We start from the raw sequence: 24,274 nt of genomic DNA, 5'->3' as shown, positions 1-24,274 counted from the left end.
CACTGGATATTTCTCCATTGCAGCATTAACTGAAAGTTGTATGCATTTTAATTTAATTTTGAACAGCAGCTCTGCTTTGATTTTGAACAAGCTTTGTATTATTTTGGGAGGTGAGGTTGAACCTTGAGTTCTGCTTTGACTCAAGCAGTAACGAGTTCATTTTGCATTGAGAATTATGTGTTCTTTGTCTACAATACTCTTTTCTTCCAAAGAAAACTCATAAATCTTCCCTTTTGACTATTTTGTTCTTATGGGTTGGAATTTATCTGGTAATTTACATGTACATTTATTTAGCATTTGAACTTAACATTCCATATGCTATGCTGTATTTATATCCAGATATTTAAAGGTCTTGAATACAGATGCTGCACAGAGAACCCTCCTGCTGGTGTGTGTTGCTCAAGTCAAAATCCTGTTAGTCTACCACTGTGGCAGCCTTTAGGAGAAAGATTTATGAAATGTGTGTGAAAGTGGAATATTTCTGAAATCATTCAGGAGTTTTGCAGAGGAGGGGATTCATTAGATGGGATTACATTGCAGGAAAAAAATGAAAAACCCAAAACCATTTGAACAGCAAGTGCGGTGGTGTCATATTAACCTCTTTGCAACCTTTTCACATATCTGTTACACTGTGGTATAAAGGTGTAGGTTTAGAAGATCAATCATTATAGCCCAGAATCCCTTCATTCAGCCTTCTTGGTGATAGTTGCCTCTGAAGCAATGAAATCTTGTGTCTGGTCTTGCACAGTGCATGCTGCAGCATGCCACAGCAAGACACATGGCATGTTGGTATCAAACAGCTTTTGAGAGCTAATTTTCAACCCGTCAACCAGACATTCACAGTCTATCTACCAAATTAAAATTAAACCTTCTTCTGGCAGGTGTTCTGAAATGAGGATACAGTTTCATGAGTTACAGCAGTAGGTGAAGGTCTCCTAAAATAGCAGGTCTCAGGTGGCCCATTGCCATACATGTAGACTGGAAGCAATAAAGCTGCTTTCTGACTAAACATGTACATGGTGGATCTCTTCAGACTTCTGGCAGCACTGCTGATTCATCTCTCTATAATACCTATAAGTATGTCTCTGTTCAGCAAACCCTGTGTAACACAGGGTGGCCTTTGTAGTTGAAGTATCCATTTGCTACCCTGTTAGCCTCAGGGTCCTTTGTTACAGGCACTGCCTTCAAAGCCTGTCATTTCAGGTGCAGAAGAAATGTTTACTGGCTGGGGTTAACACACAAAAACCACATTGATTCTTATGCAGATATTCTGCAGCCATTGCTTTTCTCCATGAGGATGCAATCTCAGCTGTTTGCTGTAGCTGCCCTGAAAATGGAAAGGAATTGGAAAGTCAGCATCAAATTGGATGAGTTTTGTCCTGAGATCTTCTGATTTTGCCAAGTCAAAATTAATGTTACACTGCTACTCGTTGCATCTTTTTTCTTGGGAATTTACAGCCAGAAGAAAACCCAGTATGTGTTATGGACTTTTGTCAGTCAGTACCAGCCAACCTGCATACAGAGAGGAAATGGTTGGTTAAATGTGTTGATAATATATGGTAATTCAGGGACAAGCAGCCAAGTTCTCCTGTACACTGCAAAATATTTCCATGAATGACTCAGGCTAGTGGAGTGGTAAAAGCCCTTGGATACAATTCCAGAAGTCTGAGCAGCAGCGTGGCTGTAATTACACGCGGCAGTGTAGCTGTACACTAGGGATGATGGGAGGCAGGCATGGCGGTTCAGGTGTGGTGAAATCATGGTGATGCTTTGAATTCCTTGCATGTATGATGTCAGTGCTTGTACTTCACAGAGATTTCACAGGATATTCTGAGTTGGAAGGGACCCGGAAGGATCATTGAGTCCAACTCTTAAGTGAATGGCCCATACAGGGATAGAACACATGGCTTTGGTGTTATTAGCACATGCTCCAGCCAACTGAGCTAATGTCAGTAAATACAGTTTAGAACCAGGATCTTCTAATCCAGCCATAAGCAGAGTTTAAGTAGGTTTTCAAGCTCATACTTATGGGTAGGAACTTCTGAAAAATGTAAGGACTGCTATGTAATTGTTAACTCAAAGTTAATATATTAATAAATACTTCATGCTGATCATCTTTAAATCAACTTTACAATCTGAATGAATGTTTTGTTGTGCATAGGTTTTACCCTGTGAAAATGTGTAGCCAACTTTGGTGGTTAAAGAAAAAAAAAATATTTCCCATGCTTGTGCATCTCAACTCTCCTAATAATTATGTCACTTTTTTAGAAAATTTAAATTTGTTTCAAGTAAGAAATTATATAGGCAGGTTGTATCTCTTAACAATACAGTACTTTCATGGGTTTTTTTCCCTGGGATTTCACATGATTGATCCTATAATTGCAAAATTTTAAAAGTGTGTTCAGGGTCTGGTTTTCAAACCTGAACTCTTTGCCAGTTCCTAAAACAAGAAGTTATTTTAGAAGTGACTGTTGTTGCAGTCACTCCATATCTTTCTTTTTGCTGAATTCCACTATTCAGTCAGTTCATGAGTCAGGATTTTGTGGTGTACACTGTCATTTAATTCAGTTATACTTCAACATGCTAGTTGCCTTTTTAAAAAATCCTCTCCAGAAGTTTCATAAATCTGTTCAGCAATAAAATCTCAGCCTCAGTGGAAATATCTGTGTGTTATAGTTTCAGGGTGTTCTGTTTCCAGCAAAATTCTTTTCTACATGTGATTTCTCCTTTTTAATTTTCTCTTTATACTGTGGAACCTATTGCTTTTTTAACCCAGCCCAATGTTGTAACTTGCTGCTGCTCCCCAAGAGAAGATCGCCTTCTCCAATGTCTTGCTATTGCTATGACTGAATTAAACTCAAAGCAGACATTCTTGAACTAGCTGTGAAGTTTGCTGTTTCTATTCCAAACCTGGAAAGGGCCCTGTGCCCTCAGAGTGCATCAGTAATCTTACTTGGTCTAATAAAAAAAACAATTCTAGAGACTCATCTTCATTTCTTCATGTTGTCTCTGTGTCTTCTGCTTGCTGATGCTTAGGTCCTAAAGAACTCAGTTTTATGTAGTGCAAGTACGCTGTAGATCAGAGCTCCCCTGCTAATAATAATTTCCAATGTGTGCTGATAGGCAGTTTTAAGAGGTAGCCCATATTGCTAGATTTAGGTGTATGGACAGAGAACCTGAGTGTCTTCTCATTCTTTGATTACTTAACTCATAAGTAAATTTGAAGACAAAACAGATCTATTGATTTCAGTGAAATTGAACTTGAACTTGATCCTGCTCTGTGCCAAGCTTCCCACTAAGTTAAATATCACGCTCTTTAATAGTGGAGTGAGTTGTTTGCAGTCAAAATTGATAATGGCGAATTCATGTTCATTAAGGGAGAGAGAGATATTTTTAATTAGATAGAAGAGAAACAGGAAATTAACAGAAGCTTGTTGGTTTGGTTACTACGGTATTGAGATATGTTGCATCCAAGGGACAGCAAAACAATGTTATCCCAGTTGTGCTGATCCGTACTGGAAGCTGGTGTTCAATTTAACTGCTGTATATTGCATAGGTGTCTTCTGATTGGGCAGCTTTTATTGTATTATTCCTCTTTTTTGAACAGAATGGTTCTACATTTTCTATATTGACAGCTGTTAACCTCTGGCTATTTCTTAATTTTTTTTACTGTGGTCAGATTTTATTTTCTCACTGTACACATAATCCATATGTTCTCTTAAAGCATATGAACAGTTTGGAGGATATCTGTAGCATAGCTTACTAAAAAGGCTTCTATTAGAATCCATTTATTGCACACATTTTAATACCAGGAGAGAAAAATAATCCTCTTAAGATTTTTCTATACTTTCAGTTAGATTAGTATAACGTCATAAAAGCAAAGTCTATTATCAAAAAACTGTCTAAGTTAAAAGATATTATAATAGGTTGAGTAATTACTTTTATTCTTACAGCTATTGAAATCCGTCTTTTGCTCTTGAGCGCAGTCTGTCATAATCACAAGATCTTTTCCAGTAGCCTTCTAGAGAGTGAACATGTTAGGAACTGTAATTTTCACTTTACAGCTTTAAAACTGTTTTTTGAATGTAAAGATAGAATACTATTTTTTTAAATCAAAGTAAGTGTAGAAAGAAAAGGAGCTAGAAATAAAACTAAGACAGAAATCCAGTTATTGAATATTTCAGTTCATCAAACTTTGTTGAAAGAAGATTTTCATATTCTAGGCAGGCTTACTCTTTTTAGACAGCATTCATTTTAAAAATGCAGTGACTTTTCCCTGGCACTCTGTATTTTTCTCCCATTCTTAAAAAGATTATTCTTTGGTTAGAGAAGAAGAGCCCTCTTTGTTCCCACGGGCATTAGCGATGATTAAGTCAGTTCAGGAGTCCTTTGTTAAAGCTAAGCAGAGGTTATCTTGTTTTGAGTAATAAAAGCAATACTTGTGGTCTTAAAGATTATCTGCTTCAGCTGTTTATCAGCAGGATAAGCAAAGCTATCCATTTCGGCTTTAGGCAACTCGCAAATGAATAGTCTGGGTCCTCATTTTCTTGTATTTTTAGCATTAACTTGAGGTGGTAGAGCACAAAAACCAGTATCGTTTACTGCAGCAGCTAATTTTAGTGAGGATCGTATCTTGCCTTAACTGTGAAAAAAACTACTGTGATTTGGGTCTGAAAGCAATTCCATTCTGCAAGTTACTCCAAGGACCTGGCCATTCTTTGAAGTGCAGAAAGATACTATCAGTTTCCTGACAACACAAAGCTGGAGGATTTGCGTATGAGACTGGATAAGGAGTTTTATAGCAGAAGCAGATCTGTTCCTGGAGTGAAAAATGGTGGAAGTCTGAAGCACACACACACAAAAAGATGAAAAAAATAGTCCGGGAAAAAAACTAGCTTAATACAGGCAAAGAGACAGAAAGTACACTTTCATGCAGAGTGTAAATCATGGAAGGTGGTGAAGTTGAGAATAAGGATCCTGGATTTTCTGTGATAAAACACAGAAGACTGAAATGACGAAACATAAGATACCTGAATCTGGAGAGGTAAATTATGCCAACAACCAAGACTTGCAAAAGATGTGAATTATGGAAGAATTAAATATTTATAGGTGTAGAAAAAGTCAACAGAAATAAGTTAGTCTACTTACTTAAGTAAGTTATTTCTACTTCTTCAGTATTTATAGCCATACTTTACCCATGAGCTGTGTGCCTTCAGATTTCTGTTTAGCCTCTATTCCTCTCCTTGGATATCAGCTGCATTTTTGCTGCAGCAGCCTGTTCCATGTGCTCTCACATTACAGAGAGAATTTACATAAAGTTCTTCCAGTTTAATGAAGGATTGAGAAATGCTAGTTTGAAATTCAGTGTTTTGAATCAGGAAGTGTTTTATTTATTTTCAATCTTCTTTCAAATCCAGCAATACTAGTGGCTGCTCTTGAGTCATCTTGGCTTCACTTCCATTAAAAGATTTTCTTTTTGACAGCTTCATTTTTTTGTTAAAGTGAAGCTGGGTTGTGAAGATTTCATTATGAAAGACGATAGTTCCATTAAAGGTAGTTTGATTAAAGGCATTCACAATCCCTCCGCTAGCTTTCTGCTGGATTTGATCAATGAGCAGTCAGTGTAGTGAAATCCAGTTCTAATGAGATTCTTATTCTTGATGGTTTCTGGCAATATAGAGATATGCTTTGGAGCCAGCCTTAGCTGTGGTCGCTGTGGTGTTGAGCCTTGTTCTTAGATGTGAGAGGTTGTGCTAAGTGGAGCCTGAAGGGTGATTATACTTAGGCAAGGTAATGCACAAAAGATCATGATCAGTGCTCTACCCTATTGCAAATTCAGTGCCAAATTTTGCCAGATTTTGAGGTCTTTGTGCATGGTGTAGTTGGTACAATGATGGAGAAGGTGAATTACTAAGAATGCACCTTTAAACCTCATCAGCGAGCAATGTGATGCAGAACAGCTCATCTTTGCTCTTATGTTTTCTCTCTTTCATCAGTCTGTAGGCTCTCCTTATAGAGTTATATGTTCCTTCCCTGCCATATTGACAGCTCTAAGGTGTTTACCAAATGATGTTGGGTTTGCAAAGCACCAGTATCGCTGTGGCGTTGCACTGACCGTAGTACTTGCTGTCTGCCTCCTGTGGTACGTGATCACCTGCAGCCAAGCCATCATCTGAGCTGCCTCTCCTTTCCTGACCTCGGTGCTTGTTCCAGAGACTGGATGTTTCTGACAGCTACAGCATTTTACCAGTTGGGATGTGTTAGTTGCCTTCTGGGGGCACATCTTCTGGTACAGTTTTGTCTGAAAAGAATCCATTTTTTTGCACTAAGACTAAAGTAAAGCACAGTAAGTGAGGATGCTTGGGAGACTCACTTCAGAAGTCCATTTGAGATCTAAAATAAATGTACAATATAGACACAACCAAACACCCTCTGTTTCAGTGTGAGATACAGGGAGGCGGGCTGGTTTGGGAAGGGCTTTCATGCACATGGAGTCAGTGAGGCATTGTGACTTCTAGGGAGCAAATAGGTGTTAGTGGGTGTTTGTGTCACACCTTCCATATCATCTTCCTGAGATAATGCTGGTTGTGACAGTGACAGTTCAGTCCATATATGTAAAGCATGTGTAAATACGTAGTGCTTCTAATATAAAATGAACATTGTATTTTGCATTGTTTTTATTTAGGCATAAGCTTGTGTTCTGCTGCAAAGTCAAGAATAGTGCACATGAGCTTTGAGTGCTTTTTATTACAAAACCTCTCAGAATAGCTCTGTGCAGGTTGAGGCAGGAAACAGAACTGAAGTCTCATTTAGAATTGAAGCAAAGACAACTGAAAGGGAGCCCAGAAGCTCACTGCACTCCACCTGTTGCCCAAACCAGCAGTGACTTATCAGTGGTGTTCCTAACTGGCTTTTCCCCCCTCGGTCTTTGCTGCAGGTGTTTCAATGACAGAGATTTCTCAGTATATACGGATACTGTGCAGCACTTCTTCATTATCACCAAAGTTACATATGTTTCCTGCTATTTAACCAAGCTACTGCTTGTTGCAAATTAATCCCATTACTTTTTTTCTTGCTGGTGTAGACAGAAACAATTTGTTCTTTCAGAAGCTTCTTCTCTATTTGAACATTTCTCAATAGGTTCTGTTAGCCCAAAGACTTTATTTAGGGCTATTGCAATTTATCATTTGACTTTCAGTAGACTATATTAAGAAAAGCCAATTTTCTGTCTTCTTAACTTCCCTCTGATTAATAATAGTTTGCACTAAATGACTTAGAGTGGAAAACTCATGCAGCATATTTTATGTTTATTATAAGGCACTGAATTTTAATCAGTCATTATGAACTTGGTTTTTTCTTTCTTAGAGAAACAAATTGCACCCTTTATCACTTGAGAGCTTATAGATATATTAAAAACACTGGGTAAGAGATAGTTCTAGGGTGTAATCCCATTATGTGTGGAAAAATTCTCTGAAGATATTTCATGAAGCAATGCAAAAAAATAAACTCCTTTTTCTGAGAATGATGAAGAGTATGTAATATATGGCTATGAATGTTTTTACATTTAAGTAATTATTGAAATATTTTTCAGAGAACCCATTCTAAACTTATCTAGTAAGAAGATTCACTCAGTATTTTGGAATCATTGTGTTGATGTTTCATGCTTCCCACATGATCTTAGAAAGCTTGCCTTCTTCCTTCTTAGGAAAAGTTTTATTTTTCAAGAGATACCACTGCTGGGATATTATAAAACTACCATGAATGTTTTGTATTAACGGATAAAACATGCATGCTCCTAAATATATGGATTTTCTGAGAGGAATGAAAAATATTTTGTGGCCTTGGACATTTGGTTTCACGATGCAGCAAGCTCAGATACAATTTATCTTTTAGCAAGTGGATTATGAAGAAAAATACTGACCCACATGGGTTTTTAATTATCATTATACATTATTTCTTGTGGGAATCGGGTCTCAGTGCCCCAGTCAAGCCCTCAAACTGCTTTGCACTGTGGCTGTTACATGGGGGCAAAGCAGAGGCACACTCTGCCAGATGAGCGCTTTATTTGAGGCTGTGACAAGGCCACGGGTGCTGGAAGAAGGTATTTGGATGTTTCTGGAAGCAGGTGTGTTTTGGCAGGTGGCTTTACAATCTCCTGACTCTAGCTGCCTTCTATCTAGCCAACACCAGATATAAAAAAAAACCCATGTAAAAGAACATATTAGGTTGTTTAAATAGAAAGAATGTACTTAGAATATAGTGTGCTGCTGAGTAAATGAATGAGCAGTTTAACAAAACCAAAATACCAAGTTGTCTCGCTTTTGCACAGCACGGTGCAAGAGTTAAAGGCAAAGCCTAATGAATTTTTCCTTTGTTTTGTTTTAGAACGACAAGCATGTACATCCATGGCTGGCTCCAGCGTGCTTCCCTCCAGCGTGGCCGGTATCAGCAGGGAGCTGATCGAGCTGCAGCACCTCATCCAGTTCCCAGAGGAGGTTGCCAGCATCCTGACCGAGCAGGAGCAGGAGCTCTACCGCAAAGTCTTACCCATCGACTACCTCTGCTTCCTCACCAGGGATTTGGGCAGTGCCGAGTGTCAAAGCAAGCTGCCGTCTATTAAGGAATCCATATCTGCTACTGTTCTTTCTTCTCCCAATGGAGAACATAATGCTGTAGAAGATCTTGTGACAAGGTTTAATGAGGTAAAACTTTTAAATTGCTTTTTGTAAGGGTTATTACCTGATGTGTGGGTTTGTTATTTCCTTTATCTCTCCGAGATGAATTTAGCTGTAACAACAAATTTTTAAAATATAACTTAAGATGACCAGTTTTTTAGCTAAATAACTTACACATTAATTCAATTAAGTAGGAGCTATGTGATCAATTTGCTCAGTGATGCTGGGAAACAGTGGCCTACCTTTTTCTTGCACATTGTAAAGTAAACATGAAGAAAAAAATTAAAAAGACTTCTAATTCTTGGTATTTATACTGACAGTATGGGGTAAAGTTTCAGTCAGTTTATTATTTTGTTTAGGTGCTGGAGTTCTATTTATTTGTTTTTGATTCTTGTAGACTAAGCATGATCTTAGGAGTCAGCACAGAAGTATTATAAACTGGAATTTTCTGTATTTGCTGTAATATAACTACACTAGTCTGCACTATTTATTTAATCACTGTGTGTGTCTTAAGCATTGTTATACAAAGAAGTGTCACTTGGCGTGACATTTTCACAAGCCAAATGTTGAGTTCTTTAGTAAGATTTTATTTTATTTTCAGAAAGGTGGTCTTCTGACGAGTTCAATAGAAAACTGGTTAAGGATTGAGAAAATGATAAAAAAAAATCCACCCAAAACCCCAACCCAAATCAAAAATCAAACCACCTAAATAAAAACTACTGGTTTAGCTGCAGAAACGTGGAACAGTTAGTTCTTTTTTTGGGGGGAGAGGGGGGTGAACTATGTGTGATGTTAGCAGTTTCTAGAATTGTAGAAGTGGAATAAAATGAAGATAAAGTTGACTTAATGCTTTTTTAGTTTGCTATCCACTGCATTCTTATGGGGGGTGAGATGAAAATTTTTTTACTACTATGCAAGTAGTAAAAAAAAAAGCATAAAATTAAGTAAATGTAGAAGAATGTGTATTGACCCCCAGTGAACTTCCTGTGTGCTGGGCAAAGAAGAATCAGGGCGTGAATATTTAGCATGTTTCAAAGTGTTCCTTCTTGTGTATTACTGTGATTTATCAACTAAAATAGGGTAAATATATTGGCTTCTCTCACCTCATTCAATTATGGGAGCATACATAAAAGTTGCAACTACAATATTCAGTCTTTAAACAGAGCCTAAAAATAGTTTTAATTAACTGCAGTAGAAGTACTCCATTGGAACAGACTACAGAAGATGCTGTGGCTGGTGTGGCTGGAGAGGACTGTAGGTGCTGCTGGGGCCCTCCCTCCTGGGGGGCTTCTCCTGGGGCTGAGGCCAGGGGAGATGAGGTGCACGGGCCAAGCTGTGCTCCAGCCTGGTGAGGCCCAGTGCCAGGGCAGTGTCTTGAGGACATGTGGCCATCGGCTGCGCAAATCAGACTGACCATGATTGTGTTCTGACATTGAAGGGTCACAGGATTGAAAAGCAAGTAGGTCCTGAAGAAGTCTTGTCAGAAATGACTGAGTCTGTTCCATATCAATGACAATTTTACCATTAAAGTGGCCTTTTGATAAGATAGTCAGCATTATCTTTTAATCTTGGAAGTTTTTGACTTTGCAGTTTTTGTTGTCTAGTGTTCCTTGTTTGGTAATTGTGCAGGATAGATTTTTATATCATTTGAATTAATTCCCAGATATTCAGTGCGCAAATTCTTTGGTATTTAGTGCAATAGATTATTTGAAGCATAATCTGGAATGCATTTTTAAAAACATAGATGTTATGTGTTTAAATAGAGTTATTGTAAAATATTTACTGCTTGTAATAAATCACTGGTTTGCTATATGCTTTATCTTACAGTGGAGTATATCAGTTGCCATAGCCAATCACGAGCGTGAACTCTCCAAGTGTCTTTGTTTATAAATGGAAGGAAAATTCTTGTACAAAGAGTCATGATTTTGTTGGCAAAACTCAGTGAGCACTTGCTGATTTTTTTGGCATTCCCTATAGAAATACTGAAGTGTATTTATAATGTGGGAGCCAAAATTACTTTTAGGATGACAGCCTTCTGATACATGATGGGGAAAAACAATTCCATGTAATTTTTCTGTTAAATAATAATTATATTATTTTGTGATTTTTTCATAAAGTAGTATACTTTTTAGTATTTTTTTCTGGCAATACATATTAAGGAGGAACACTCTATAAAACTTGTGTAAAATGACAGTCAATCCTGAAGATTTTGGGCTGCATGCATACAGTATCATCAGCTATAAATAAAGCCTGTAGTCTTTAAGGTTTGATTAAAAATGGAATTCCATAATAGTGGAGCCTTGGGCACAACACGTACTCACCGGTGAGCCACAGCTCATACTTCATTTGCTGCTAATAATATCCAATTGATCTTAGAGTCTCGTCAGAACAAGGCTCTAGACTAAACTAAAGGCAGATACTCTTTCCTGTTATTAAATGTAATTAAAAGCTGATTCTGAATTAGTAGCTAGTGGGAGGACTAGAGTGAAATACAGTAACATCTACCTTTACAAAACTATTGGCTCTAAGTCTCTAAGAGTGTGCACTCCATAGTGGTAGTAATGTATTTTTCTGCTCTGATGGAGCTTTGGCTATAAGAAGTTTAGTTTTCAAAGATATAAAACTGTAGGAAGAAACTGTTGGGATTCTGCGGAGTTAGCAGAGCCCTGGCAGCTGGGAAGTTAGGAAAATGGTGCCTAAGTGTGTTTTAGGACCCTAACAACTGGAACATGCTTTCTTGCCATCTCTCCTTGTTGCCTGCTGTGCCTCTCTTCTTGATTCAGTCCTTTTCTCTGATTCTTGTACGACATGAGTTCACCCTGCTTCTTTACATGGAGTGACATGTGCTTTTTCCCCACTGTCATATGGCACAGTCTTCCTGGGATTCTGTTTCTTTTTCTGTCTCTTTACCCCTCCAGGCTCTTGTACCTTTATGACTGACTCCCAGCCATTCTTCTGCCTGTTACCAGCAAAGCAACCACAGAGACACAAGCACAATGCACATGTTGTAAACATTCATGTGCATGTAAACATTTAAAATAATATCAGTCATTGCTTTATATAAACATGAAAAGACTCTCTTGTAACTTGATGTTTCTGGCTTAAGCTTCAAGTAAAAGAAAGCCAATAAAGCTTTAAACAAACTGAAACATTTAATTTTCCATGCTGACATATAGGAACAGAGCAATTGTGGGTTCTTAGATTGAAAGTTGCATCAGATTGGAAGACAGACAACTGACTGACGTTAGTCCCACTGATGAACTGAAAATGCAAAATCAGAAGTCAAATGCATAAGGTGATTTTTTGGAAAGATATGGTTGCCAGAAAATAAGCTAAAAAGGTTAAAAAGTTTCAAAAATGTTAGTATAGCCCTGCTACTGGAGTGGGTTCATCACTCGCTAAAGCCTTCTTAAAATCAATAAAGTTAATAAAATACGGTTACCTAGGTCACTTAGTGATGTTAGTTTTATTTTTAATGGTTAAATTTTGTAAGGATTTTTCATTTTTCATTCAAAATACAAATTTAAATCTCACTAGCAAAACAGAGACATATCATTTTACTGAAATAATGGAATGTAAATAAATATTGCAGTCTGTCTCTTAGTTCAGCATTTTTTTGCAATGCCTAAATGGGTTTGCATAATGCTTTTTAAAAGATTGTGTTTGTACAAATATCAAACTCTTTCCAGTCCTTGTTTGGAATAGTGTTTAATCAGATTTAAAATGGTAAATGTTCTCTGTAATGTTATATAATTTCACACAAGCGTGTAAAGTAAACCATCTATTAATAAGCTATGCAACTTAAAATATTCAGATATTAAAAATGCATCTGAAAATTATCTTGCATATTATACCAAGAGCCAAAAAAATTTAATAATTTAACCTCAGTGAAACTCATGTAAAAAATTCCAGTTCTGTTTTATACACAGAACTGTGTATAGATATATACACAGATATTCATCAATATGCACTGACAGGTTTGTGCACAGTTAGCAGTGCAGAGGAACTCATTTCAGGCAGCTATTAGTGCTAATGCTGCATACTGCTAGTGTTTTTTAATTACTGTTTTTAAAGGGAGAAATTGGATGATCCTGATACACTAAGAATTCTGCTTTTAAACACAGTAATGTTTTTCCCTCTTGCCATGATTACCATCTGATATCTGATGAAGATTATCATTCATGTTCTTTAGATTTTACTCAAATATCTTGATTTTTATCAGACAAAATTACTAAAACCAGATTGACTTGTTTAAATGGGTTATAGATTGCCATGCTTATCCTTTGGATACCTTAAAAATCATCTTGTTTTGTATGCAGAGATTTTTCATGCACATACTCTATTTTGTCAGTATTAAAGTTTCTTTCTTTCTTGCTCCAGTTTAGGCAGTATTTAAACCAGCTACAATTTGTTATAGAAAGATATCCATGGCTAATTTATGGTAGGAGTTAATGAAGATATGTACTGTAATCTTACCTTGTGGTGAACCAGAAGATTTTGTTTTACTTGCTAGCAACGGTAATTGCTAAACTTCAGGCAGGCAGCTGTGTTTGGTAATTTCACCTCTGAAAGCTGCATCTCTCAAGTATTATGAATTTCCTGAAAATGTAATATAAATATAGAAGACATCATTTCTTCCATTTAGCATCACCCCCTGAAGTATGTAGCTTGGGAATTGCTGTAAAAGTTTTACAAACTGAAGCGCTGGTGAAATGAATGTAAAACACTACAGATGATAAAACACTGCACATTGCAACTGGAAATTGTTAATAATTTCCTCCCTCAAAGCACCGCTACATTTTCATTCTTATAAAATATAAAAAGTAAGTTAATTCCCATTTAAAAAAATCACATAATGCATTCTCTAGCAGGTATATAGAGGATAGTAAAGAATTTTTATATATATATATATATATATATATGAATAATCTAAATTTTGAGTATTAGAAGACTGAAATAAGAGAATGATTGAAGAAAATCCATGACAGATTTAGGGATACAGTTAGTAATTCAACATGCATTAAATGCTGTTCCTTCCTGTGTACTACATGGAGCGAGGTTCCCATAGAGTGAATGATAAACAGTCCTGTAGGTTGCACTTGTACAGTGATTTAAGGTCATGTACCATAACTTGAGGATCAAGTTCCATCAGGAGTGTCTCTTTCATGTCCTTCATGTTTTATTAGTAAAAGCAGCTGACCCTCAGTAATAAGGTATATCCTGGCCCTGACAAATTGGTAGATGTTTGCCTGCATATAGATCTGTCTTGAAATCAGGGGTAGTCCAATAATTAGGTAATCAAAAACATAGGCTCATTTTACATTTTTAGTGACTGATATATATTTCTCATGTTTAAAAGTAAAAAAATAATAACACTGAGTAAAAATATGCCTTTCCCAAATGCATTAGCAATAGCTAACCTGAATTTACTTGAAGTGTTTGATCAAAGCAAGGTAAGCCAAACAAACTTCTAAAAAATAGCTAAATTAGTTATTGAATGCAGCAGATTTTGGTGCAGTTAAAATACTAGCGATTATATAAAAAGATAATTTCAGAAAACCTGAAACTGTACAGATCTTTTTGTACTACAAATTGTAGTACATATTGCTCAGTATAGCTTGCATTGTCAGGACATCGGGTACAGGTCCTGTGTGCTCAGATTCACATTTGAAGGAGATTCCTGTATCTCCTAAACTTTGCAAATGAGACTACTTTCTATGTATCTGAACTTTATCTGGCTCAATGTTGTTAGTGCTTCTATTAGGGCACCAGAAAATATTTAAATCTTAAGCAAGCATCTGTTCAATTTTGCTTCTTTAGTACTTAATATTAGTGTCCAGTAATCCTGAGTGACACTCATTTTTATCCATCTGAATGAAAAGACTGATGTTATCTACTTGTTTAAGTGGATTGTGTGTTAATTTATTACTTTTCTTGTATCTTGCCATCATGTGAGTTACGGTAACAAAGCCAAGATACATTTTCTCATGCTTTTCAGACTCATCAGCAGTGCAGCGGAAATCTAATTATAGGTTTGCTGTGATGATTTCTGTTCTGAAGGGAGCTTAAAATGACTTACATAAACAGAACTATGTAAGTCAAGTGTGAAAAAAAAAGTAAACTAAGGAAATAATGATTACTGTGTTGAAACGTAGATCATGATCTGATGTTGGAAGTACTGTCCAACACAAAAACTTAGTCCAAAAAGCTTTACTGCTCTTTCTGACAAATACTTGCAATGTATTTTGATCTCCTTGGCAAGGCTACTCCTGTGCACTTTTGGCTGGGATGTGCTGTGTGTGCTCAGGCATTGCCTGAGCCCTGAAGCTCTTGTGCTGATGTCATGGCAGCCTGGTACCAAGGCAGCTGATGGTGCTGCATCCTGGGGTCAGGCGTTCCTCGGCTGTGCTGCAGCTTGGAACGTGCCTCTGCAAGCCAACCAAGAGGGAAGTGCTGCAAGAGGAAGTTCTGTTCTGTATCCACTTGGCTGGAGTGTCCAGGAGTCGGAGCTTGCCAGGGTGCAGCTTCCCTTTGCTCTCTTCCCCCGCTAGAAATCCTTGGATTTAGTGACAGAGAAATTGTGCCACATCAAAATGCCATCTATGCTAATAGCTTGCCAAAGTAGGATTCAGAATTCAGCTTCCAGGTGAATTCCACAGCCACCAAAAAATAAGTACCTTCTATTTTAGAATGAAAAGATTCACTTTTTTTCTTGTTTAATGAAAGATTTTTTAAAATGTTTTCTACTCCTCTATTGTTGTTCAACAGGAGGAGTGAGCGTGAACTTCATGGTGCCTTTTGTACCCTTCTTTTGCTGTTACATGTTACACAGTATCTCAAGTCGGCAAAGGCTCACCGTGCTGCCCTTTATAGTTTTTTGTTTGTGATTACAGATTGTAAAAGTTCATCATGCTGTTTATAGCGGTCTTAAACTCTCTATTAAATAGAATTTCATCAAGTGGCTGCTCTAGTTTAAAGGTTTCCTGTTAACGGGGAGTCTGAAGTCAGTTACCTATTTAAATATTCTTTCTCAATTTTGATACTGTTTTCTCCTGATCATTACATCTTTACTACTTTAGATTAAAACATATCTGTTTAAAATTATATGATTCTTTAAAACTTTTTAAACGTTATTAATCAAGTCATTACCACATTTGGTATTGCATGACAAACAAATATCAATTTTTTGTGAGATTGCATGTTTAGCAGTTGCATTCCCTAACAGAGCCGTTTCTGGAAAATGAGAATAATCTCCAAAAATAATATGTCACTTTATTCCAGCATACAAAAACAAATCTGTGCCACAGATCTGATTGTTCTGTTTCACAGTTTCTGATTTTTTAATGGATTTGTTTTATTACCTTTTATTCTGGTTTTGCCCTCATTTGACCTCCATGCCATGCAGTTCTGTGGTGGTTTGTATTTTCCATACCTTCATGTTCTTTGGGTATGCACTTCTTAGTAGATTGAGTTTTTATATTTTAGAAGTAACTAAGTGAATACACCAAATAAAATTTCAGCTGAATTCAGAATCTCATTCTGAGCTGCTGCAGTGGTTAGTGTGCTGCCCCTGATGCACACAACCTATTGCAGCATCCCCACAGTCACTGTCCTCACTCCTGAGTATGTCCCCAGTGAATGAATCTGCAAGAATTCAGTCCCAAAAATGTGACTTTTAAATTTTTTTTTATATATAGGATGTATGAATTTTCTTCTTATATGGACATTTCTCATTTATTGTTCTTGATTGATGTTGCCCTCAGACAGGTTAAATAGTAACTTAGATTTTTTTGTAGTCTTTGATTTTCCTCTCTCAGGAGCAGGTGGCTTGGAACACAGAGTCTGTATAGATTTGCATAAATAGAAGCCCTATATATTTTCAGGAGGGTTATTTTCCTGTTAGTACTAATGCATTTACATTTTATTTCACATGCTTGGATTTTAAAATAAAAGTCTATGGCCCCTGAGGGGTGAACTAGCATTTCCTAATTTTTACAAGCCTCTCTTCACACTGTATTATCTGTAAACACTTGAGTCCTTCAGGACCAAAGAATGGAACACAGTGTCAGTAAACAAATCACGTTTATTGCCTCCTAAGTGTTTACACAATGACAAAAATCAAGCCTCCAGGGAGTCATATTGTAAAAAGAAACAGTTGGTTTAAATTAGTTTTCCATGTGAAATATAGCTACTTTTTATGGATATTGTGGGAACATAAACTGGAAAGAAAATCTGCACACTGATAAAATGAAGGGTTGATTCTTATTTGTTTAAATACAAACAGAATCATGTACTGAGTTGATTTCTGATTCCAGCATTAATTAGTTGCCAAAGAGAAGTTGGTAGTATGGGCACACTTTGAAAAATGAGAATTCTTTTTATTTACTTGATTAGTGATCTTGCAAACAAATAATGCAAAATATCTGAAATGTTCAGTGCATGTAGGAATTAGCAAAATTGTGCATTAAATGCAGCTAGTTTTATGAAATTAACCGAAACAAAAAATTCCAATTTATCAACTTTCCCTGTTCATATTGTTAACAAGAGTTATGTGGGACTGAGATTTATAAACCATGTTAATGAGAAATTACACTGCAGATCTCTCTAGCAGCTTTAGAAATCAGCACTAGCTGAAGCTGTCCATTTTCTTCTATGGCATCAATGCAGATTCAGAATATCTTATATTAAGATGCTGTAGCTTTTTGTTTAATAAAAGTTTTTCTAGACTAATTAATGATTTAACTGTTGTCATGTGAGTGTCACTGTGTAGATTGTGTTTGCAGTGCATAAGTGATTTGGCTATGAGTCTGTAAGTGGAATTTTGACTGATACCTTCCTGATGGAAGAAACCAAACAAGCCCATGTTACCTGTCAAGGATGCATGAGTGCTCCAAGGGTCATTGTTTTGGCTGACCATACTGTCTGTTTGGTTTTACCAGGTGAGCTCCTGGGTGACCTGGCTGATCCTGACTGCAGGTTCTATGGAGGAGAAACGAGAAGTCTTCTCATACTTAGTACACGTGGCAAAATGCTGCTGGAATATGGGCAACTACAATGCTGTAATGGAATTCCTGGCAGGGCTAAGGTAGTGGCAACTCTTTTTTTTTTAATGGCTTTTCAGTGATAGATTGCATTGCAGCTTCTGTTAAGTAGATGTCTCTGGAGAACAATGAAACTAAACAAAAATCCATGGCTAAGCCACATCATCTCATGCTGTGACTTTCTAGTAATCCCTTTTTGAAAAATGAAGCATGCTAAACCCTTTCTTTTTTTTTCTCAAAATGCTCTGAGAACTCCATCTGTTTTTCTGGTGCATGTTGAATATGCTGCATTGCAAAACTTTTTTTAACAGAAGTTTTTAAAAATGTAGAAAGAAGGTGGGAAAGCAGTTGTGGTTTATCTAATGAGCTATAACTAATGTAACTTGTGGTTGGAGTCTCCGGAATATAAGTGAAGCGTGATCATGGTGATGCTTTAAAAGGATCAGTCTTAAGTGTAAAAAAGAAACTACCCAAAAATGACAAAAAACCCTCAAAAGACCAAACAGCCAAATCTGTGTTTAATTCCTCTGATTTACTTACTCAGACTGATGTTGGGATCTCATACTGTCATGGTCTTATGTAGAGGGACCTGCATTATCTCAAGGAGGAGAGAGTAGGGGCTCAGAGACAGCTCACCTGGAATGACAGGTTCATGTAGGGCCAGGGGAGCAGGAAGGCAGGGCCTTAGCACTGGCACTTCAGAGGGCAGCAAGTGCCTCTGAACAGGGAAGAGTCAAGATCAAGTTTCCTATCTCTTGGCTTTGACCCTCGTTGTATAATATGTTTGTGTAACAAAGCTGTAAAGTGTTTGCATTGCTGTTCTTTGTGGTTCAGTAAGGACCTCATTGAGCTATTTGTTTATGGTTTTCGTATATAAAGCTCTTTTGGGACACTCATAGGCAGGGGGAGTATATTTCAGCAGAATTCAACCACCATCTCTAAGCCATATAAGTTATGAGGGAAAATGCAAGGCAAATTAAGGGCTTAATTTTGTCTCCAGTGCATCTGCACAGTGTAGGAGAGAAGGGAGAGGACGATTAGTGCTGATGAGCAGCATTTCAGGACAGGGATGGAAAGTGGGGTTAAGGGCAGTCTACAGTCAGGTATCTTTGGATCTTTTGGTATGTCTGAGGCCAGGGGTGGGAAGAAAGGCTGTGTGATTACACAGACATACAGCTCAGAAGGTAAAAGAACTCCCAGAGGTACTCATAGTCCTTGCAGCTATTTCTGTTGGAAAACAGAATTTCTTTTCAGCTACAACTCTGTACTGATGCCTGAGAGCTTAAACATGGTCCTGACTTCCTTATTTCTGTGAAATTAAATCATTTGTGAGTAAATCAGGGAAGAAATCAATGTAAATTCTTAAAAATAAATTTAATTACAACTCTCCAACTTTTGCTTACTTTATGGATTGTTCATAATATAGCTGAAGGAATTTGTAAGAAGCAATCTGATTTATCTTTATGCTGTTTCCTCAATCTTTTCTCATTTCTTTATGAGCCCTTAGAAATTTTAGGCAATGACGCAATAAAAACGTTAGAAAGCCTACTGGTGTGTTTTATGCAGGTGGGCTTTTATTAAAATGTGAAATACTGCTTCAGTAGATCAGACTGCTAGTTTCTCATTTTTGGTTTTGTTCTTGGATTATTCAAAAGGAGAATTTTTATAAAAATAATGGTCTTGATTTCACTAATCTCTGTGCAATTATAATTTTCTCTATTACATATATGCTGCAGATGTTGGACTTGAAGGTAAGTTGTTGAAATTTAATAAATTTTGTGATCCCTTCTTGCAATAGGTCTAGAAAGGTTTTAAAAATGTGGCAATTTATGGACCAGTCTGATATTGAAACCATGCGAAGTCTGAAGGATGCTATGGCACAACATGAGTCATCATCTGAATACAGGAAAGTGGTCAACAGGGCACTCAATATTCCAGGCTGCAAAGTTGTTCCTTTCTGTGGTGTCTTTTTAAAAGAGCTCTGTGAAGTTTTGGATGGAGCATCAAGCCTCATCAGACTCTGTCCACGATATAACTCCCAGGATGAAACACTAGAGGTAAATGAGACAAATATTCTAGGATGTTATGTTCTTAGCCAGTGCTTTATTTTATATAATCTTACCCACAGGCATCATCAAATTAAAGTTTTCTAAACCAGACTGTTACTAGGCTAGTCAGTTACATGGACCTGAATTTAATTCCCATAGTTCCTTGGCAATTTAGATTTGGTTGTTTCTGCCTAGTTCAATATCAGAGTACTGAGAAATCAGCATTAGTAATAAAAGATCTTGATTATACTTTGGATTAAGTAAGTATGTGAAGCCTGAAATGTGTTATTATTTTCTGCTAAATACTCTGACCTTCTACTTAATTAAGTGGGAATTGGAAGTTTGGGGTTTCTTAAAAACAGAATTTAGAAGCTCAGCTGATCAAGCTTTTCCTCTATGGAAAGAAACTATTCTTATGAATTCTATTATTGTAGTTTGAAAAGAAAAATGCCCCTGTTAGATGAAACATTAAAGACTGAGCCTTTTTTTTAGGTTTTCAGGAGTTTAACTTATCTTACTTGATTTATGGAATTATTTGGTCTGTTCTGTATTGCAAGTAGGTACAAAATCCCATGGGAAGCAATTAGGATATATGCACTAAATGTTCTAAATAGTAAAAATTCCTACAGTGAGAAGTAGATGACACAATGTTCTATTTGTAGCTGTACTAATCTTTTAAATATCTCTATAGTTTGTTTCAGATTACAGTGGACAAGATAATTTCCTACAACGAGTAGGCCAGGATGGTTTAAATAATCCAGAAAAAGAATCAACAACAAACAATATCTTTCAAACAATTCGGAGCTGCAATCGCAGTTTGGAGTCTGAAGAGGGTGAAGATAATGTCAGTGAAGGGAGCAGCTCAAGGAAAAACTCCTTGAAGGACAAAAACCGCTACCAGTAGGTCTCATTTTATTTACTATCACCACTTCTATATGTCATGGATTTAGTCTTTGATTTTCTTTTACCAAGGCTTGCCTTTTGAAATAAGAGCAACTTTAGCATCTTTCCTTGTATTTACCTGTTTCCAGTTCAGAACTTTTCTCCCCTGATACTCAACTGCTTGGAAACTCTCTGTATAGCTATATTTTCCCTCATGATGTAATTACTTCCTCTCATGATAAGGGTAAATCCTTTTTGTCTTACACAGAGAGCTTTAAAAATCCACAGTTACAATTACAATTTTGATCTCTAGTGACAGGAATAGCACCAGGACATATTTGTTATCAGAGCTCAGAACATTACATTCTGCATGCTCAGGCAGTGTTCTGGCCCCTTCAAAAAAAGGTTATTTATTATCCTTCAAAAGACTTCTTCTTTTAAGGACATGTTACTTTGAGGGGTTTCAGTTTTGTCCAGGAAACATTCATGTGTGAGTACGTATTTTGAATTTTCAGGTTGCTGTAGTCCTGCTGTTTTGCAAAGAAGTTTACTTCATTGTGCTCTGTGTAAAAAAAGGCAGTGTTCAGTCTGATTTCACTTTGAAGACAACTCTTGAGGACTGTACTAGTCACCAGCGGGAAATGCAGGAAATGTAAAACTTAAGACATCACAGGAAGTTCTAGAATGTTGCTTTGCAGAGAAGTTTCATTGCAAAGCCCATGTAGACATAGGTGGGTCAGGTCAGCTTTCAACTAAGTAACTGTGTTAGACTAACTTCAAATTAAGTTACAGAACTTTACTGCTCTGAGGTAAAGCATTGTAAAATTACGTGAGGGCTTGCATAAAAACATGCTTAAGTCACTGTTTGAGTTATTTTACTGATAATGTGTGTCAGAAATATCAATATGTTCAGAACTATCCAACTTGCTTCACCTACTTAAACATTCAATCTAAAAAGTGACTGCCTGAGAGGCAACTGCTATCTTCCTGTTTAAAATGCATTTATTTCATTAACATGTAGTTCTAAATTTCATTTAAAATAAATAATCATGATTTCCTGAAAGAATGGTTTCTAATAGAATTATTCACATCTGGCTTTAGTTGCTTCTGGGAAGTGGTGCACTAGATTAAGCCAAGAAAGACAGACCCACTTCTCTGCCCACGTATGCGGTCTCTTGACTTACTTCAAGTAATACTTTCAAGTACTAATACTTTCTTCCAGAAATTATTTTTTGCTAATTAATATGCCTTAAAATCAACTTGCAAATTACAGTTCAAATGGTGAATACATGAGGCATATAAACACTTCACTTGGACGAACAAAATAGAAATTAAATGGAGTTGCTTTTTTTATGTCTTTATGAAATAATTTCTTGGTAAATTACTTATGCTTTATTCATAAATGTAATATAGTGAGTTGCACTCCAAACTAAAGTAGGAATTCAGTTTTTTAAAAATCCCAGTATGAATCTGAAATGAAAATTTAAAATTTAAATGAACAAAACTTCAGATAGGTAATTAAAGTTGTGTTTCCTGGTTCAGGCCATTACCTACTCAGTTATGAATGTCTGTACTTCTGATGCAGTAAATACTGATTTTAACAGTAAAATACTTGTAGGAGAATAGTTCTGAAAGTATGAATTTAACTCAAGTGTCTCACAGGCTTTGGAAATTCCTTCTTCACTTGCCATGTTGTTCCTAGGCATGCAGAAACTGAGTGAGGCACAGGAGCAAATTGCTACAGAGGCAGATGGGCCATGTTATGCTGTACTTTTATGGAGGCTGTGTTTGGTTTAATTTTATTCCTATGAACAGCTAAAGGGTTCTAAGGAAGAAATTTAGTCCTCTTTCTGGTGAGACCTGTCATATTTGGATACAGTGTTACAAAATCCAAATTATACCATAATTATGCATTATCTGATAATTGTAATATTGTGGTCATAAAGGCAGAAAAATACACTGCAAAACATGTTTCTCATTACTTTGTAATTGTAAGAAAGATTTTCAATTAGTTTTTCTTTTGATGATTTGGATTAGTATTGTGGAACATGAATGCACCAAAGCTGGTAGGTTAATTTGATTTGAAGAAAATGAAAGGCATCTAATAAAATCAGTGGGCAATGGGTATAATTACTTTCCTAGTTGCGTTAGCAAATAAGCTCCATCACTCTGTAGTCAGTGACCCAGCTAATTGCCCTAGATTTCTGTACATGCCAGATAAATATCAAACATTAATCTTTCTTAGAACTCTGTTCTGATGATTAATAAATTAAAAAAAAATAAAGGTATGCAGGAAAATGGGAAAAAAATAACCACCAACCAAATTTGAAGTAGAGTTTTTATGGAATTGTTAATTATTGAGTGACCTATGAAGATACTCCTTACTTTGAATCATTGCTTCATTAGCTTCCTCTTATCTTCACATTTAAACTTTTCCAGTTATGGTAAATAACGTATAAAATAGCGGTGGAAAACCTCAGGGGTTTTCTTTTCTTTTTGTATATCTTGCAATTTTCTCCTCTGCAATCTGTGTCACTGTTTTCTTTACTTTTCATTTCCTTGCCTCTCAGGGCAGCACATGTAAAGAAAGCCCCTGGTCCAGCCCAGGCTCTGTGAGTGCTCTCAGGAATTGGCAGCGGTGTCACTTTTGGCAGCTTGGGTCAGAGGCTCCATTTCTGTGTGCTTGGCTTACCTGCTTCTTGTACAATACACATGCAGCATGTGAAACCAGGCATAAGCAAAGCTCTGCCATTTCTGTCTCTGCTGTGATAGACTCCTCCAGCCATGCACAGCTACTCTCCAGATACATGTTACAGCATTTGTACAGAGACTTGTTCCATTGTTTTGAGGGCGTAGGGGAGAAAGAGCTGCTTCAGTTGTTTGTTTCATTTTAAAATATAATTTTATATAATACAGATAAATATTTCAATTTGTATGTGTCTAGTAAGACAATTTATATCAGCTCAGTCAAAACACATGACCTTTATTTGTAGCAACATTTCTTAAAGAAACTAGGCTACACTTAAGACCAATGCAGTTATTTTGTCAGTCCCTTCACAACAAGCAATGAAACCTCTACCTGTTTGCCATTTTTTTTTAATTTGGTGAAGAGACAGAGATCTCACCCATTAATAAATTCATAGAGGAATCATTGCTGTATAGAATGAGGGAAAAATTCAGATTAATTTGTCATCCAGGTAGAGGAGAGTTTGAGGAGAAGCTGATGATCATCTGTGCTAGCACTCGGGGAGATGGTGTATGTGACTTGGAAACACGACATGAGTCATCTTTGACTTAGCTGGTAGGTAAGGGGCAGGAACTAGGAGTACTGTGGTGCTAAGAAGGGGAAGCAAAGAGGGTATTAGGACATGATATCTTGAAGGATATGTAGAAGAAGATGGTTTTTATTTTATTGCCTGGATATCCTTAGGAAAATGTGCTTGATTAGTTCTGTTGTACACAGAACAGTTTGTCTTTGTTTATGTTCACTGAAGTATCCAAAGAGCATATTGAACATTGGTGGATTTATACATGTTAGAGACTTCTGCAGGGAAGACATTTCATTTTAACTACCTCTCCTATTAGCTCGGTATTGTTGTTCTTTATCTACTGTTTCTAATTTTGGCAA

General features: G+C 36.7%; 1 protein-coding gene across 2 annotated transcripts in view; it reads left to right on the top strand.

Moving 5' to 3' along the window:
- Positions 1 to 24,274, top strand: part of PLCE1 (phospholipase C epsilon 1) — a 137,244-nt gene that overhangs the window by 78,858 nt on the left and 34,112 nt on the right. For both annotated transcript variants that reach the window (XM_058029094.1, XM_058029093.1), the window contains exons 4-7: positions 8,386 to 8,702; positions 17,615 to 17,760; positions 19,515 to 19,773; positions 20,456 to 20,664. In XM_058029094.1, coding sequence (XP_057885077.1) covers positions 8,386 to 8,702; positions 17,615 to 17,760; positions 19,515 to 19,773; positions 20,456 to 20,664 — 931 coding nt within the window. The remainder of the gene's footprint in view (positions 1 to 8,385; positions 8,703 to 17,614; positions 17,761 to 19,514; positions 19,774 to 20,455; positions 20,665 to 24,274) is intronic.

Source organism: Melospiza georgiana, chromosome 8 (assembly GCF_028018845.1).
Source record: "Melospiza georgiana isolate bMelGeo1 chromosome 8, bMelGeo1.pri, whole genome shotgun sequence".
NCBI lineage: Eukaryota > Metazoa > Chordata > Aves > Passeriformes > Passerellidae > Melospiza > Melospiza georgiana.
This window is presented reverse-complemented; position numbering and strand designations above follow the sequence as displayed.